The sequence below is a fragment of the Phalacrocorax aristotelis genome, chromosome 2, assembly GCF_949628215.1.
Source record: "Phalacrocorax aristotelis chromosome 2, bGulAri2.1, whole genome shotgun sequence".
Lineage (NCBI taxonomy): Eukaryota > Metazoa > Chordata > Aves > Suliformes > Phalacrocoracidae > Phalacrocorax > Phalacrocorax aristotelis.
Genome location: NC_134277.1, coordinates 130347383 through 130364097, shown reverse-complemented (window position 1 = coordinate 130364097; position 16715 = coordinate 130347383). Strand labels below are relative to the sequence as shown.

Genomic DNA, 16715 nt, shown 5'->3' with positions numbered 1-16715 from the left:
GGCAGAAGATACCTTAGAGGGAGCAGGCTGATACTGTCTGGCGAGGGAGGGTAGGAATGGGGAATCAAGACTAGAAGAGGTCTTTGTGGGTGACACAGAAAGAAAGCATTGGTAGAGGGGCCTGAGCTTAAAAGGCTTTTGAAGTGGGTCCAGAGGAGCGAGAAGAGCCTGGAATGCAAATAAAAGATACGAACTGACTGAGGAAGGGGAGGAAGTTGGGGTGAGGAAGGGGAGGAAGTTGGTGTGAGGAAGTGGAAACGGCTAGAGAAAACCAATGTAATTTGAAAAGATGGTGTCTGGAAAGGACCTTGTTAGGGAATAGGTATAAATTTCTGGAGGAAATGCCTCTGCAAGTGAAGGTAGAATCAAAATTGCCATTGAGCACACTTCTGCTATCAACAAGTACATTTTTAAGTAATGGGAAACTGTGGAATCCATTATTAGTATTTAATTACAATGTTCCACAGGGTCTTCTTCCTCACTTAGTGTGCATTGCTAACCACGAGTCGGGGCTGTGCGGTGAAAGCTGTTTGTACCACTTGTTTAAAGAATCAGATCAGTGGGTGAAACTGATGATGAAAGTACTCTTACGGCTTAAGCTTGATGAGTGCTCCTTGAGATCCTGCATTCTGCCCCGTAACTGAATTTCTGGTTTAGGCAAATCATTTAAACCACAGCTGTCAAAATTGTCTGCTAATCATTTTTGCTTTGTCTCCTGGATATTTGAGCTGAAACGTACAAGTTTTAGTTTGGAAAATGTAAGCACATCTAACTGGAAAGGAAGCCAATGGGAACTTTGTTTCAGAAAATGTAAAGAACAGTTTAATACCAAATATGCTGAACAACTTAGTTTCACCGTTTATCAAATTGGGTACATAAAAATAAGTGGATGCATCTGACTGTGTCACTGTGCTAAGGTAGTAAAAATAAATGCAATATATTGTGTAGCATTCAGAAAATGTTGTATCAAGCACCACAAGACAGTCTCAGACAGAAAGTAAGTGTAGTTTTATAACAGGTTTTATTTGGAGTAGTATAAATTAAGCAGAAGTCCACATTGCGAAGCATCATTAAAAAAAAAAATGCTTAACTTTGAATATTCAGTGAGGGATATTTATTCTGTGCACTGCGTAAGGAAAAGTAATACCTGATCCTGTAGTTAAATACTATGCTAAAACTAATGAGAGTGCTGAATTATACTGATTTATACAAGCGTGGTTCAGCCATTTCTGAACTTTGGGTGCTTAAATTCTGTCCTGTTAATATCTGAAGTGATTTTTTGGGTGTAATGTGTATGTCTTACCTGCCTGTGTACATTTTTCTAAACAGATTTTGATTTCTTCAGTGCTGTCTTCATTTTGACAGCAGCCTTTTGCTGCTATGAAGACATTGCTGGACTTGGAAACTGTGAATGGATTTGCCCTGTTCTTACTGTAGGCTCAAATTTTTAGATGCAGTAGAAAATACTGTTTTGTTTTTCTAGGCCTTAGAATAGAGAAGCTTCTTAGTTTATAAAATTATTTTCAGCTTCTTACTTCTGTAATTGAGATTTGAATATCCTAACAAGGGACTTCTAATGATAATGCTTTAAATTTTTCCAGCCCCTGATCAAGGAAAGTGTTCTCACAGTTAACCTGGAATGCATTGAAAAATAGATAATTTCCATCTCCCAGAAATTTTGCATGGAAAACTGCTTCTTTTGTTGTTTGTTTGTTTTTTGGACAGAACTGGTGTTTGGTGGTGGGGTGGAGAGGAATGAAATAGAAGAGGACAAGCTGATTTATGTAACCGTTACACAGCAAATGCTACCAAAATAATTTTTAAAATTCATTGTTTGATACACACCTTAGCTAGTTTTTATGGCTGATACGTAAATATCAGCATATTTCATAATTCCATACTTGGTAGATCCCTTGGTGGAAGAAAGTTTTGTTAGGGACAGTTTCCATTTTCACAGTCTGCTAGAAAAAAAGCAGCTGAAGTAATTTCTTCACTGATGTTAAGAAGAAAAGATCTTTTGGGTTTCTCTTCTCCCCTCTACCTGCTATCCCCTGCCTTTCCATCATCAGCAAGGTGATGAGCTTATTGAGTTATTTTTCCAGAGGCAAATGGAGCATCCTCTTCCGTATTTATTATTTTGGGCACTTTTTAAATAGATTTCAATTAAGAGAAGCTTCAGGCTTCTACAGTTGCTTGCTGTGGCATGGGTTCTTCATTTTTGGAATCTCATCATGGTCTGCTCCTTGTTTCTGAAAAATTCTGGTTTTATTTCCAGGGTGCTTTTCTAACCTAATTGTAATGGTTTCAATAGACATATTCACTAGATGAAGAAGAGTCTTGTCATAAGACATGAGCAAGAGATACCACCCTTCCCTTCCTCAGATAAAAAGTTTTATAGGAATTTCAGAGACGTTTCAGAACACAGAAGAATCATGTACTTCCTCTGCAACTTATCTGATTTGGATTTTGTCCAAAAGAGCTGTTTCCTGCAAAACAATATCGGGCAATAAATAAAGTTATGCATCCAACAGAAAAACAAGCCTCTGCTACTCTTCAGGAAAAAAATTACGTAGGGCAGCATCCTTAAACCTTCAAAAGAGAAATTATTTAGTAGAAAGTAGAATCTTAACACTAATTATTCAGTATTAAGACTTAGAATTTAGATGCCGTTTTAAAGCAGCCTAAACAAGAAAGGCTGTTTGAATGTGGTACCGAACATCTCAAGGACAATCCAGCTTGCTCCTTGAATAGCAGAGGTTGATTATTTATCATACTGGTTAGTTTAAGGCTCTCTCCATGATGGTGTGGGACTGCATAAATTCTTTGGATTTATAATAAACTCTTAGCAGTTCATTCTTCTACTTCAGCAACATGAAAAACTTGTATTTTCTACTATCTGCATTCCTTGAAGCATCTGATTTAATTTGCAGCAAATGCATAGGGCCTGGATTTGAAATCAGTTGTTTTGTAAAGATCTATTTGAATTGCTGCAAGAATTTTGTAATCCTTCACTACAGAATACAAAGGAATGCCTTTTTTTTTTAATACCACTTATCAAGTCTGTGTAAGACAGTGTAGTTTACCTTTTATGTTAAGATACGTATGTGTGCACAAAAAAGGTCAGAAATACTTTATATAATGGTGATGAGCTGTTGAAAGAGCCAAACAACTTGCTTTGAGTCAAAGGCAAACTGCATTGATGCACACAAATTAGTGAAAAATTACCTATTCTTAATTGTCCTTTTTAGCAAAGTATTAATGCCCTTTCTTTTTAAAGGTGCTGTAAGCAATAAGATTTCAACAGCTAATAATTTTCTCAAACTTTGTACAGTTAGTCATTTCAGATATGTTGCCCAAGTAAGATACGTTGGTAACCACTGAACTCTTAAATTCTGTGGTGACATCTGAAGCACAGATAGCAAAGTTTTGAGCTTTTTTGTTTTTTATTGGTGTTTTTCTGGGTGTTTTCCTCCCGATGTCCAGGGTTGAAGTTCAGATTCAATTTAATCTCCAAAATAGATGTACTTTCTCTGAAGTACTGAACCAAACTCATACAGTACTTGAGTAGTTCTTAACTTTCAGGATCATGAAAATTTTTGGCAAGTTGTATTTTTTTATCTGTTCTAGTAGTAATAGACTACTCTCAGAGTTGTCATTTAATGTGGAAATGATACTGAATAGATTTCTGGTCTTCCCCTCTGCCTTCACCGGCCAAGTAATGAAAGTATTTTCCTATTTTTTCAGAGGAAACAAGGAAACCATCAGGGACCAGTGAATATCTACTTAGAGTACAAATGGGTCAATTTTCCTGATCCATAAAGGAAACAGATGAAGCACAAGAGCTGTTAATATTTATATGACCATATTACCATTGTGTTAACTTTATAGAAGTTACTCTTTCTTAATGTTAATTTTCGTGATATTTTATTTCATTCATAAATATGTGGTGGTGAGAACTATTTTTGTGATTGCTTGCAGCATTCTAATACTATCATTCTGTTTAGTCCCCCTCATGGAGAAGCAAAGCCTGGTTCAAGCACTCTTCCACCTGTGAAATCAAAGACAAGCTTCATTGAAGCAGACAAATACTTCCTACCATTTGAATTGGCATGCCAGTCGAAGTGCCCCAGGATTGTCAGTACATCTCTAGATTGTTTACAGGTCTGTATGAAGATGAGATTTAACTGTCAACTATAAAATCCTGTTGGTTTGGAGAGGAAGTACAGCTGTATGTAACAAATAATGTCATTGTGTTTCTATTATTCTACTTTATTGCGTACAAAACCAAATCGAATATATTTCTCACAAAAGGTGAATGTATGTCTTATTATGTAGTGCATGTATGTGTGTGTTTGTGTATCTATGTATTACCACATATAGTTACATGTTTGGATTAGTTTTATTAGTTAGTGTACAACTACCTATTTTCACATGTGTATCTGTGTGTTGAACTAACACAGAGGTATTGCATTATCAAAATCATTTTATGCTATTTATAATTGCATAATATTCATAAAATATTTTCAGTTTGGGATGTCTAGTCTCAACACTCATAGGCTCCTGTAATGTTTTAAAAAAAAAAAATACAGCATGGAAATTAGCCATTTGCTTCTCCTGAGTAACCCCACAGTGAACTCAATTAATATATTTACATTTTCAGGCACATGCATGCCTGACATGCTGTTTCATTATGATGCCTTGCTACTCGGTGTACATTTTTTAAGTAGGTAGGCCATGGAGATTTGCAAATGCTGTCATGCCTGAAGTGTTTAGAAGAGGATTTTGTTAATTTTGTAATAAATTCTATTTCAAAGTATTGAAGACCTAGAGAGAGGAAGGGATAATAGAACACTTAAAAACAGAAAACTAGGTAGTAGCTTATAGAAAGCATTTTCAGCTGGTTTATCTGGTATTAAAAGCATTTGCGTGCTGACTACATATGAAAACTTGTTAGATGTGAGTTAGTTATTAGAATCCTGTTCGTTTTAAAACATTAACTGATGAACAAATGCTTTAATGTTAAGCTTGCTGACAAACTTTGTATTGCAGTTGCTGAGTCAAAATTGAATACATCTGGAGGACATTTTTTAAAAATCCTTGATGTTTTAGGAGTCTTGGCATAAAATGCCCTGTTTTAATTATTATGTGCAAGTTGGAGCTATCAAGTGAATTTATTATAACAAAAAGCTGACTTGTTTTTTAAACTCTTATTTATGTTTTTTTTTTCTCCTCTCCAGAAACTTATAGCATATGGACACTTGACAGGGAATGCTCCAGACAGTACAGCTCCTGGCAAAAAATTAATTGATAGAATTATTGAGACAATATGTGGCTGTTTTCAAGGCCCTCAAACAGACGAAGGGGTTCAGCTACAAATAATAAAGGTAATATGATTAATACTTCCAGTATTTATACTGGTGACAGCAGGAAGACATTCATGGCTTCAGAGTTCAAAAGCAGAAGTGTTTAATTTGTAAATGTAATGGTAATTTTAAAATATTTTATTGATCCTGTTTGAGGTGAAAACTCCCTATCTTATGCTCCTTTCTGTAGTTTCTCCCATTGCATTTTGGGTGGATTCACAGTTGTGACCTGAAGTCTTGTGCACAGACCACTGGGTGAAATTTCATTTACAGCAGATCAGTGGAGCTCTCTAATTGTGAGGAATTACTGTCCAATAATCCTGCACTCCCAGTGGGGAAGCTGGTAATTAAACATCAGATTTTTAAATCCGTTTTGGAATTATTTTATGAAACGCAATTAGACCTGGCAGTCTGGCGTTACCATGGTAGCTGTGTGCTGCTGTGTCATGGACTTCTGCTTGAAGGTGGTGTAGGGTTTCTTTCCATAGCTTATATAAACATTGATGTGGAGTTTGTACAAATAAGAATTTCTGGGGAATGCTAGTAGTTTTCTGATTGCACCCATTAATTACAGGTGTTTATTACAGGAAATTATTATGTCACCTAACAGAAGTTAGCCATCTGGTGGAAATACCATACCTTACTCCTGTAACCGTAGTCTTTGAATGGTGGTGATGATGAGCAGCAGTGAAGAATACAATTAAAGTTAATTATAAGGAATGGAGTGTTTGTTACCTCATATTCTTGTGTACGTGTGTCATGAGGTGTTGACATTTCTTGCAGATTGTGTTTACTTGTTTTACTGCAAAGAAGGTAGTTCTGCTACTCCTTTTTATGGCTCGAATCTTCCTTTTTCTTGACACTCCACTTCTTCAGCAGATAGTTGTTAACAAATGTTGGTTTATGCTGCTGTTGTCTAGATTTCCTGTGCTGTTTTGCCCAAGCACTTAAGACGTTTTTCATCTTGCAAAGGGAAGTTTTTGTTGATTTTAAACATCCAGTGGCTGAAACTGTTATATCTCCCTCTCACTGTAGTACCTTCTCTCCAGATACGTTCTTATTCCAGTCCTCTCAGTTAAGATGTTAAAAAGTTACCTCCTGCCTGAAAGCAGCTATCAGCAAGCTGAAATTCTTTCTGTCCAAGACAATAGTTGAGAAAGTAAATTCTTCAACTATTGTAAAATGCATTAAGTGTGTAAATTCGTTTAGTGCCTTCATTTTTTGAATGTTCAGACTTAGCTAATTGCCATGTTAGAATTCCTGGGAAAGTGGAGAGTACTGGTTTGGCTTTGACACCATGTTTGTCCAGTACACTGGACACTATAAAAAGCATCAAAATTAGAAATAATCTTAGCAAAGACCAGACCTTTTTACTTCCTTTGGGGGGAATAATGAAACTGCCAAGTCAGTTGTATTCTCTTAAGGCTTCATAACTCTTCAGGTCTGGGCTCAGTATGGACCCCATTCCTCCATTATGATTTGAAGGATGGATCATGCCCCTCTTCAGGCTCTGCTGTGATCCTGGTGATTAGTGTGTTCTCTGAAGAATTAGTGATTCCATCAGGGGGATAGAAGGTGGGGGACCTTGGTCTCCTGCTTTCTGTGCTGGCACTCCCAGAATGTGAGCAGTGCTCCTGCAGGGCAGCTGCATCACCAGCACCACAGTAAAATCTGAGAACCTTGATCACTCAGACACCTTCCTCCCTGGAGGGTTATCTCAGTTCTGCGTGCTGAATGGGTGGCCCTTACATAGCATGCTGCCCTCAGTCTAAGATCAGAGAGCTGGCGTTCGGTAAGAGTTTGCACACAGTGCTGTTTGCTAGTTACTAGGTGGTTTTCCAGTGGTGGAGTCATCTTAAGCAGGTTCCCAACAACTGGAGCTGCCTAGGCATTCTAAAAATCCGTTCCTGCTGACTACTAAGGAAATAATCTTGCTGAGAATGAGGAGTGTAATTTGTCTTTTTTTAGGTATCTAAGCTTAGAGGTATGTCTGGTGGTAGTTCTGACAGTTCGTGGCCAGTTTAACTTTTCTGCCTCTATTTCTGCTTGCATATTCTTATCTCAGCAATCCCCTCATTCTTCATCTGCAGACTCTGCGATGAGCCAGACTGGGAAATTGGCCTTTTCCTTCCTTCCTCTTGTAGTTTAGTTTGATTTGGTGTAATTTTGAATGGAAGCCATGCAAATTCTTGTTTGGTTGTTATGGTGGCGACTGCTGGGGCAGAAGAAAAGCAAGTAATTAGGCTACTAATTGAACATAGAAAACATTGAAAATTGTTTATTTGAATTATGTTTGAAACAGCCTCCCTTGATTGAACCTTTTCGCCTTCAGGCTTGCTCTGCTAGGGCTACTATGGCATTTGCAGGGTGTGTGCGCAAAGCTCCTGTTAACATCTGCAGAGGTTTTAGTTGAAGTTCTGTTTACATTTCTGTCCGGCCTGTTTGTTCCTGAAGAACTACATTTACGACAAAAATTAGATTAAAATTTTTTTAAAAATCTATAAAGAAAGAATAGGGATGAGGAGGAAGGGTGGGACATGAGATCAACTGTTTATCCTTACCTGTGCTTTCTTTCCTTGATCTGCTCTATAGTAAGTATTTGTCGTTATCTAGATACATCTACAGCTTAACATGCTCATGTTTGGCAAAGAAAAATTTGTGTGTGTGCTTGATATCTGTAGTTTGAAAAGTTGAATGTTATTTTAGTGACTGCTTTCTGAGTCTTCCATGTGCAATAGACTATTCGTAAGGTCAGCTCCTGTACGTGTCTTTTTACAACTAGTCATGTCAATATGACCGGTGTCCATGGAGGAAGGAGGGTTGAATCAAACATTGCTTGCACAAGTCACCTTTTAAAACTAACTAAAAATAGAGGACAACTCATTGTTGGATTACAGAATGGGAAAACTGTAAAAGCTAAGTCTGAGGAGTAAGGAGAGTGATAGGTTTGGAAGAATTTTAACAAAACTTGTGTGAAAACAGATTCCAATTTGAGAAGACCCTTAGAAAAAACTTATCCAGTTCCCTATCCTTTGTGTTTCAGTAGCGTGGAATGCTAAGTAACTTAGTCATTACAGTATCATGTAGTAGTGTGGTTATTTTTTCCTGTAAAAAGATTGTAGAAAGTTTAATTCCTCCTGCTGAGATTAAAAGGAGCTGTGGATTATGGAATGATTTGAGAATTGAAATAACAGTGCAGGAGGTTTTAGTTCTGAATCTTTGTACTTAGAGGCTTTCCTCTTAAGTTAAAGGCTAGGACTGGTTACTTAACCTGAAAATGCTGTCCTGAGAGTTTGGAATTTTATTTTTTTAGAGAAAGATTACTTTTTCAGAGTTGCACATGAAATACTTAGGCTTTGCAAAATATGTGTCTGTTTAATTCCATATTAGATTCTAGCTCATTTTGAACACCTAACTTCCAGTGATAAAACTAAATAAAACTTTTTTCTTATATAATTTATATTTTTTATATTATCTTCCATAGGAGAAACAGGAATGTAGTTCAGTTCATTCTGCAATCTCCACAGTCATAATCCTTCAGTATGTTTCAGGGCTTATGACTGACCACATGCTTGTGAATATGGATTATTTTTTCTTAAAATTACTTGCATACTGGAAGCAAACCCTATATTTTTTTCTATTTTTCATACTCTTATAGTGTATTTCCATAGGTCTTCAAAGTTGGTAAACTAAGTTAGGTGAACATAGGTCTTTTAAAGCTGTGGTAAATGTATAACATAAATGAAAACTTTGGAAACGGTAAGAAGCAGGAGATAATCATCTAAAGAAAGAAGACGTTGCTTGGAGAATCCAGTAATATAGTTCTATATAATTTTTTTACCACTCTTATTGAATAATGATTTATCTGTGAAGGTTATTTGATGTATTTGTTGCTTTGTGGTTTAGCGTTTTTCTAAAAGTCAGTCCATGATAACTTTATTTTGTGAGAAGTTAATGTTTGGACTTCAAGTTGACTTTTTTAAAAATTGTATTATTAAAAATAATCCTTCTCAAAGAAAACCGAATTACGTGTTTCCACTAGCTAATATATCAGAGAGAGGGATTAGGGCCACTGTGTTATGTGCTGTTTCCAGTACTTGAGAGTTCCCAGGCAACTGAATTATGAGTATTTTACCCAAAGTAAGCCTGTGCTGGTCAGGTGATGGCTGGGCTGTGTCATAGATCTTCCAAAGATAAAATGATCGGAGTTGGCTGAGAGGAAGAAAAGAATGACCCCGAGTTGAAAACTAGGCTTCCTAGCAAGCCTGTGTGTAGGTGCACCTGCCTCTTGTGTGTTCTTAAATCATTCTCCTGGTTGTAGTAACTTTCTTTCACTGTAACCGTTCTCTTCTTGCAGCCTGTTCAGTGTGAGAGGAATGACAAGTTTACAGGTACAGATAGATGTTCGATGTTTTTAGTAAAGAATTAATTTTAATTTAGTTTACTTTTTAAACTACACTGGTTTTGCCTCACAAATCGTGATGCTTCCTGTACTGTTCTAATACACTCATTTTACATAGTAGGAAATTCACTAAACAGGCAAACATGCTTCAGGCTAAAAGAAGAGTGTGTGGGTGTCATACAACGATATGATAATTTCTAACGCAAGAAATTATCCTAAATATTTTTCTCCTTTCCTAAAGCCATCTGATGGTTGCTTATAAATATGAATAAGCTTTATTTATAGTAACTAGGTAAATGCACAGAACAACAGGGTCTTTCTCAAATGCCGAACAATAGGTTGGAAGGAAAGCCTAAGGGGACAGTCAGGATGATAGCCAGTAGTTTCAGGACAAGGAAGGCTTGATGACTGTTGGTATTTTTGCAAGCTTTGTGACAACAAAAAGCTTTTGTGGAAGGACCTGAAGTATAATGAGGTAGTGCTAACGTGTTTTTACAAAGGTTTCCTTCCTTGACTAAAGAACAGCAAAGTGGAGGAATACAGTAAAGTAGGCTTTTTTAATCACCTCTTCTTAGCTTACACTGAAGATATGGGATGAAAACAGATGAGCTAAGTGTGACCAGGAGTGGGAATTCAGCTGCAAAAGGCTTGAGCATCAAATCTTTACCATGATAGAAAAGAGCAACCTAAGGCTGTGACTCCATAGTCAGTAGAGCCACAGCAGTAGTTGCCTCTGCAGAGAGGCATTTTTCCATCCAGACTTTGCTACCAGACTTGTCCCACCCTGTCCCTTGTCCTGGCATGCATTTAATACCCTGAATTAACTAAAATCACTTTTAAAACAGACAGAAACCCCAAAACCAAACACCAGAAAAGCACCTGTGGAGGGTTTTTTTTTTTTCTCTTTTGTTTTTAATTGTGTTAATGTGTTGCCATTAAAATAGCTAAGCAGTAAGAGTGTGTGGCTTTTGTTGTTCCACCTCTCAAGGACGTGCATTGCTGTGTAGCAGTTTGAGATTTTGTGTAATTCTGCTTCACTGGGGACTGTTGCTGAGGTGGTTATCTTCTACTTGTCTGTCTCCCCTCTTTTTCCTCCTTGCATTGGACCTAGGAACTGTGTGGCTACAGGGTAAGGCTGGAGAGTAATCTGAAGATAACTGATAAAGTGAGAAAGGGAAGGATTAGTCTTCTAACGTCTGAGGTGACAAGGGTTTCAGAGGAGCAGGACTGCCACTGCTGGTCGTAACCTGTGGTTTCTTGGGGGTAGCCATCACACCAGTTATGGTAATGGTGCACTTCTTTATGATACAGAATGAGGTGATGTTGTTTAGGGCATGCTGCCAAATATAGCCCTAAATGGAAGCTGCCAAGGGGAAGGATGTTGTCAGAAAGTAATTGTAAAATACTTCCTGTCTCATGTTCGTTCTCATATTTCTGCTAGATTGTTATAGTAGAGGAAGACAAATGGCATTGAGACTTGAAGTAAGTATGACTAATAGCTTGAGGACGGCTGTAAATTGGAAGGAATATGAAAGATAGTAGCAAAATATCAAAGCTGAAAATGCTTATCAGTTACAAACATGTATAGTAGTTATTAGGATTCATCGTCTCTAGTGCCTGCGAAGGAAGGAAACCCAAAGAAGTGACTGTCAGGACCTCTGTAGCCAGGTTGAACTTTTTAATAGTTAGATATCTGCAAGGAGATGCCCTGCTGGAAAGACTGATTTCCCAGTCTGGATGGAAGATGTAGTTATTTAGTGAATTTGGATTAATATCTTCAGGAGGTATGTCTCTCTGTGTGTGCAAACATTTCTTTGCCTCCACACTCCCTTATCAGGTGGTGTGAAAAGAACCAAGCTCTTATAGTCATAACAAGCATATTGAAGAAACTCAGGCTGTTAAGCCAGTTAAAACAAAAGAGCATGTAATCCATCTGTAGCCTTGTCACCTTTTTCTACTAGCAGGCATTATTAATCCTATTATTAAAAGTTGGGGAAAAAAAAACCCCATAGGACTTCACTGAACTGAGATGGAAGTTAAGATTGGATTTTCAAATATCAAATTCTTCATGACCCGAATTTAACAAGGAGACAGAAAGCAACACAAAGGAATAACTTTGAATGACATAGCTATAACAAAAGAGATGGAGGCTTGACCCCCTTGCCCCTGCACCTTTTCATTAGTGTCTTAAATGCCAAGCAGCAAGGGACGTTGTCTTCCAAATGAGAATTATCGGTGGTTATTTAAAATGATGTATCATAAATGTATGTGTGTCTGTGTTATCTTTTTGAAATAGGTGAAAGAAATCTTAACTAAATCTAAATACTTACTGTATTGGGCCCAAACAGTAGCCCTTTTGAAAAAAATAGCTGTCTCTTTATGGCTGGGCTCCACTTGTTCGGCTAGTTTTCAAGAGTTCCTGATTTTATTTTTTTAAAACTAGCATAGACAAAGTTCTTTAAGGTTAATTCTGTTACAGAATTATTAGTGAAAGAAGAAGGGAGCTTTCTGGTTTGGCCTTTCAGGACTTCATGATTCATAGAAACTTAAAAAGTACAACACTAAAATACGTACGGGTGTGCGGCCTTTCCAGCCAGATTGGCGAGTGCAGAATCTAGTCACTGGGAGTTACCTGCCTTCAGGGTGATTGTGTTTGCTTCTGAAGCATATAGGAAAGAGTTGGAGAAATCAGCAGAGCTGTGATTGATATGAGTAGCTTTGGGGGATAAATTTTGCTGTGTGAGTACTGCGGTGTAGGGGATGTAGATATGTCACCTGATCAGAAGAGATGTGCAGCTCTAATTAATGGGGTTTTGTGTGTTTTACCTCAGTATCTGCAAGTCTCACAACCCTGGTAGGAATTGCTAGCAGTAAGGTAGAGGTGGAACAGTACAACAGTTAATGAAAGATAAGTGAAAATGCAACACAAAGAATTGCATGTGTAGGCCAGTGTAGAAGGTGTTTGTATTAAGGGGAGAGGGGAAGAGGCAGGGGGGAAATTGTTTAAGTGTATAAATAGGTTTGGTGGCAGACTCGTTGATACAGAGATCATAGAACAGAATCATAGCATGGTTTGGGTTGGAAGGGACCTTTAAAGGTCATCTAGTCCAACCCCCTGCAGTGAGCAGGGACATCTTCAACTCAGGTTTCTTAGAGCCCCGCCCAACCTGACCTTGAACGTTTCCAGGGATGGGGCATCTACCACCTCTCTGGGCAACCTGTTCCAGTGTTTCACCACATTCATGATAAAAAATTTCTTCCTTACATCTAGTCTGAATCTACCCTCTTCTAGTTTAAAACCATTATTCCTTGCTTTTTGCAACAGACCGTACTAAAAAGTCTGTCCTCACCTTTCTTATAAGCTCCCTTTAAGTATTAAAAGGCTGCAGTAAGGTCTCCCCAGAGCCTTCTCTTCTCCAGGCTAAACAACCCCAACTCTTTCACTCTTTCTTCATAGGAGAGGTGCTCCAGCCCTCAGATAATTTTTGTGGCCCTCCTCAGCACAAGAAAGCGTGTCCAGAGGACTCCACAGCTGGATGTGGTACTCCAGGTGGGGTCTCAGCAGAGCAGAGGGGCAGAATCACCTCCCTCGACCTGCCGGCCACGCTTCTTTTGATGCAGCCCAGGATACGGTTGGCTTTCTGGGCTGCAAATGCACATTGTTGGCTCATGTCCAGTTTTTCATCCACCAGTACCCCCAAGTCCTTCTCCACAGACCTGCTGTCAGTCCCTTCATCCCCCAGCTGGTATTGATACTGGGGCTTGCCCTGACCCAGGTGCAGGACCTTGCACTTCGCCTTGTTGAACCTCATGAGGTTCACATGGGAACCACATGAGCTTCGTGAGCTTGTCCAGGTCCCTCTGGATGGCATCCCATCCCTCAGGCATGTCAGCTGCACCACTCAGCTTGGTGTCATCTGTGGACTTGCTGAGGGTGCACTTGATCCCACTGTCCATGTTGCTGATGAAGATATTAAACAGTAATGGTGCCAGTATGGACCCCTGAAGGATTCTACTTGTTGCTGACCTCCATCTAGATAAGGCACTGGATTTTGTTATGGCTTTTGTCTGCCCTCTTCCTTGAAGGATGTTTCCATTAGCAGAAGCAGGGTATTGATGAGATCTTGGAGGTATTGAATCGTTGCAGAGAGGGTAAGAATTAAGGGTGGTGGTATGAATTTCAGCTAAGTGCTGCTTGGTTTTTAGAAGACCAGTGACATGTAAACTGAATTTGCAAGGGGAAAAAAAAAAGCAGTACCAGTGCTTGGAGACCTAAGTTCCTTTAATGAAGCCCTTGTCTACAGTTTGCCTACCTCTGTGATTTCATTTCTTCAGTTGGTTGGGTGGGTTTTGAATTTTTTTTCCTTTTGATTTTTGAAAAGACTTCTAGTGGGCATTTAGGCAGTTCTGCTTTGTAGATTGTAGTGTGAGATGCTGGTTAGTGGTCATGCAGATGAGAGCATATATTATCCAGTAAGAAATTAAGTACAGTCATCCATGTATGTACTTCCCTGTGTCCACTGATAAGAGAACTGAGGCTCCACAGGTAGAGTAAGAAAGGACCTTAAGTGGACTGCCGATCTAGGAGTAGAATTCAGGTCTCTTCAGCTCAGTGAGGTGGGTCTTTGATTTTCTTTTTCCTCTTAAGCTGTACAATGATTTTTAAAGGGTTTCAGTGAGCAATGGATACTGTTTGTCCACTTGTTGGTGCCATGTGCAGGCAGAGGTGCTGACAATGTCAGTAAGAGAAGTGAGGCGTGCTTTGATAAGTAAATTACACAACACTTAAAATAACTTTCATAAGTTTATTACAGTTAAAAACAAAAGTATGAGTTTTCCAGTGCTTCCAGTTCTTTGTTACTTACCCTAAATGTCCCATTAAATCATTAGCTCTGTCAAAGGCATTAATGCATAAAATTCCCCAGTTTCTTTTACTGGAGTGCAATGATCAGTATAAACATATTTGTTCTATTGTGGACCAAGCTGTTCCCCTTTGCTTCCACTCTTTCAAAATGCACCTCTGACAACATCTTCACACCCTGTCCTCAGCTTGTATCTGCCACTATTTCTGCTCTTTAATCCAGCCTGCCTCTACCTTACATAATGTGTTCCTTATTTCTGTTTTACCTGATCTGGTAGAGGCTTATTTGCATATTTTTTCGGTGTTTTTTTTTTTAAAAAAAGAGAAACAGATACTAGCTCAAATGGAAAGAAAGAAGTTAATTACTGCAGAGAGTGCAATACAGTATTCTACTTCAAACTGCCTAATTTCATGCTCAGTCTTCGTTTTTCACGTTTACATTTATTTGTAAAACAACTTTTGGACCCTTTGGATTGCTTTCCAGATTTTAACAGGTAGTCTGTTGTTTGTTTTGTGTCTGGAAAATTCTAGATGACTTCTGTTAACTACCTGTTGGGTTACTCCATTGGTTACTTCTTGCTGTTGTATGCTATGAAACATGTGTTTCCTAGATCTGTTGATAAAAACCACTATCTATTTAATATAACTGGTAAATATGATGTTCCAATATTGGTACAAGAGTTCGTGGGAAAACGTAATTAAACTGCAGTTCAAGATATGTACTTAGTTATATTTTAAAAGTAATCCAACTTTGTTAATTTATTTGCAAACTTTCTGACAAGAAAAGTTTTGACTGGAAATGGAAAATACATAAATATATGTGTACGTGTTTGTTTATTTAGGCTTTGCTCACTGCAGTAACATCTCAACACATAGAAATCCACGAAGGAACAGTGCTACAGGCTGTAAGAACGTGTTACAATATCTATCTAGCAAGCAAAAATCTCATAAATCAAACCACAGCCAAGGCCACTCTAACACAAATGCTGAACGTCATTTTTGCACGTATGGAAAATCAAGCAGTGAGTATCTCAGTATCTTTATATGGAAACTAGCTTTTAAAAGTAAACCAGCTGAGATATTTGTTTTGTCATTATTATTAAAGCTTTTTGGTCTTCCCGACTTAAACACTTTTGGGGAAAAAAAATAAAATCTGGTACCTTACATTGTTCTTTTTGTGTTTTGTACTCTGAAATAGGTGTGAAGTGTTTTGTGGGAGTAGGGGTGGTGTATAGGATTTAAACTTCTTGTGGTCCTCTGTATTTAGTGGATGTATTCAACTTCAGTTTCTATTGTCAGGCTGTCAAGTGATGCCTCGCTACCTGCGTAAGAGTGCATATGGAATACGTTAGTGTTAGTGAAATGCTCCAGTGTTACTGTGATGATAAACTCAAAAGAAGTAATCCATAATTTAAAACAAACAAAACAAAACAAAAACACAAAACAACAACAACAAAAAAAACCACAAACAAAAAACCTTTCCAGTCATGTAATCATTTACATTTTAATGTGTAGTAGTCCCTAACAGATACTTACATGTCACTAAAATTGCTATTGTGAGTTGTCAGCAGGGACCCCAGCATATACACTGTGCCTTCTACTGCTGATGGTAAAGATCACAAAGGCAAAGTAATTGTCATAATTCACCCAAACCCCAAACAAACAAACAAGCAGATGCACAGATTTGGGAACTGGTTGAATTCCTAGCTACTTCAAGAAGTAATTCTGCTGTATTATTACAAACTCTTAAGTTTTCTCTAAGAATATTTAGTACTTTCTTACTTTCTTCTCAGAAGCAACTGCTGCATATTGATTGGTACATAGTGCCATCACAGTTGAAGATTTGTAAGACATCATATTTATGATAAGTCATGGCAAAAGCCATGCAGTACCTGAGAGCTTTGAGAAATCTGTGCAGTTACATTCCTTTTAAGCAACTTAATAAAGACCAGGATTATTATTATCATTATAATTATTATTATTATTATTGTTATTTTATTATTTATTCTGCAATGGAAGTCTTCATTTTTGCCAGGCTATAAATCTAGTCTTTATGCAAGTTGCTAAGCAGTTCTTGTTTTGCACACTC

At 38.0% G+C, this 16715-nt stretch overlaps 1 protein-coding gene across 1 annotated transcript in view; it reads left to right on the top strand.

The window, feature by feature from the left end:
• The window catches only part of ARFGEF1 (ARF guanine nucleotide exchange factor 1), a 99878-nt gene that overhangs the window by 32208 nt on the left and 50955 nt on the right, over positions 1-16715 (top strand). The window contains exons 3-5 of the mRNA XM_075085168.1: positions 4005-4161; positions 5238-5384; positions 15469-15648. Of these exons, the coding sequence (XP_074941269.1) occupies positions 4005-4161; positions 5238-5384; positions 15469-15648 (484 nt within the window). The remainder of the gene's footprint in view (positions 1-4004; positions 4162-5237; positions 5385-15468; positions 15649-16715) is intronic.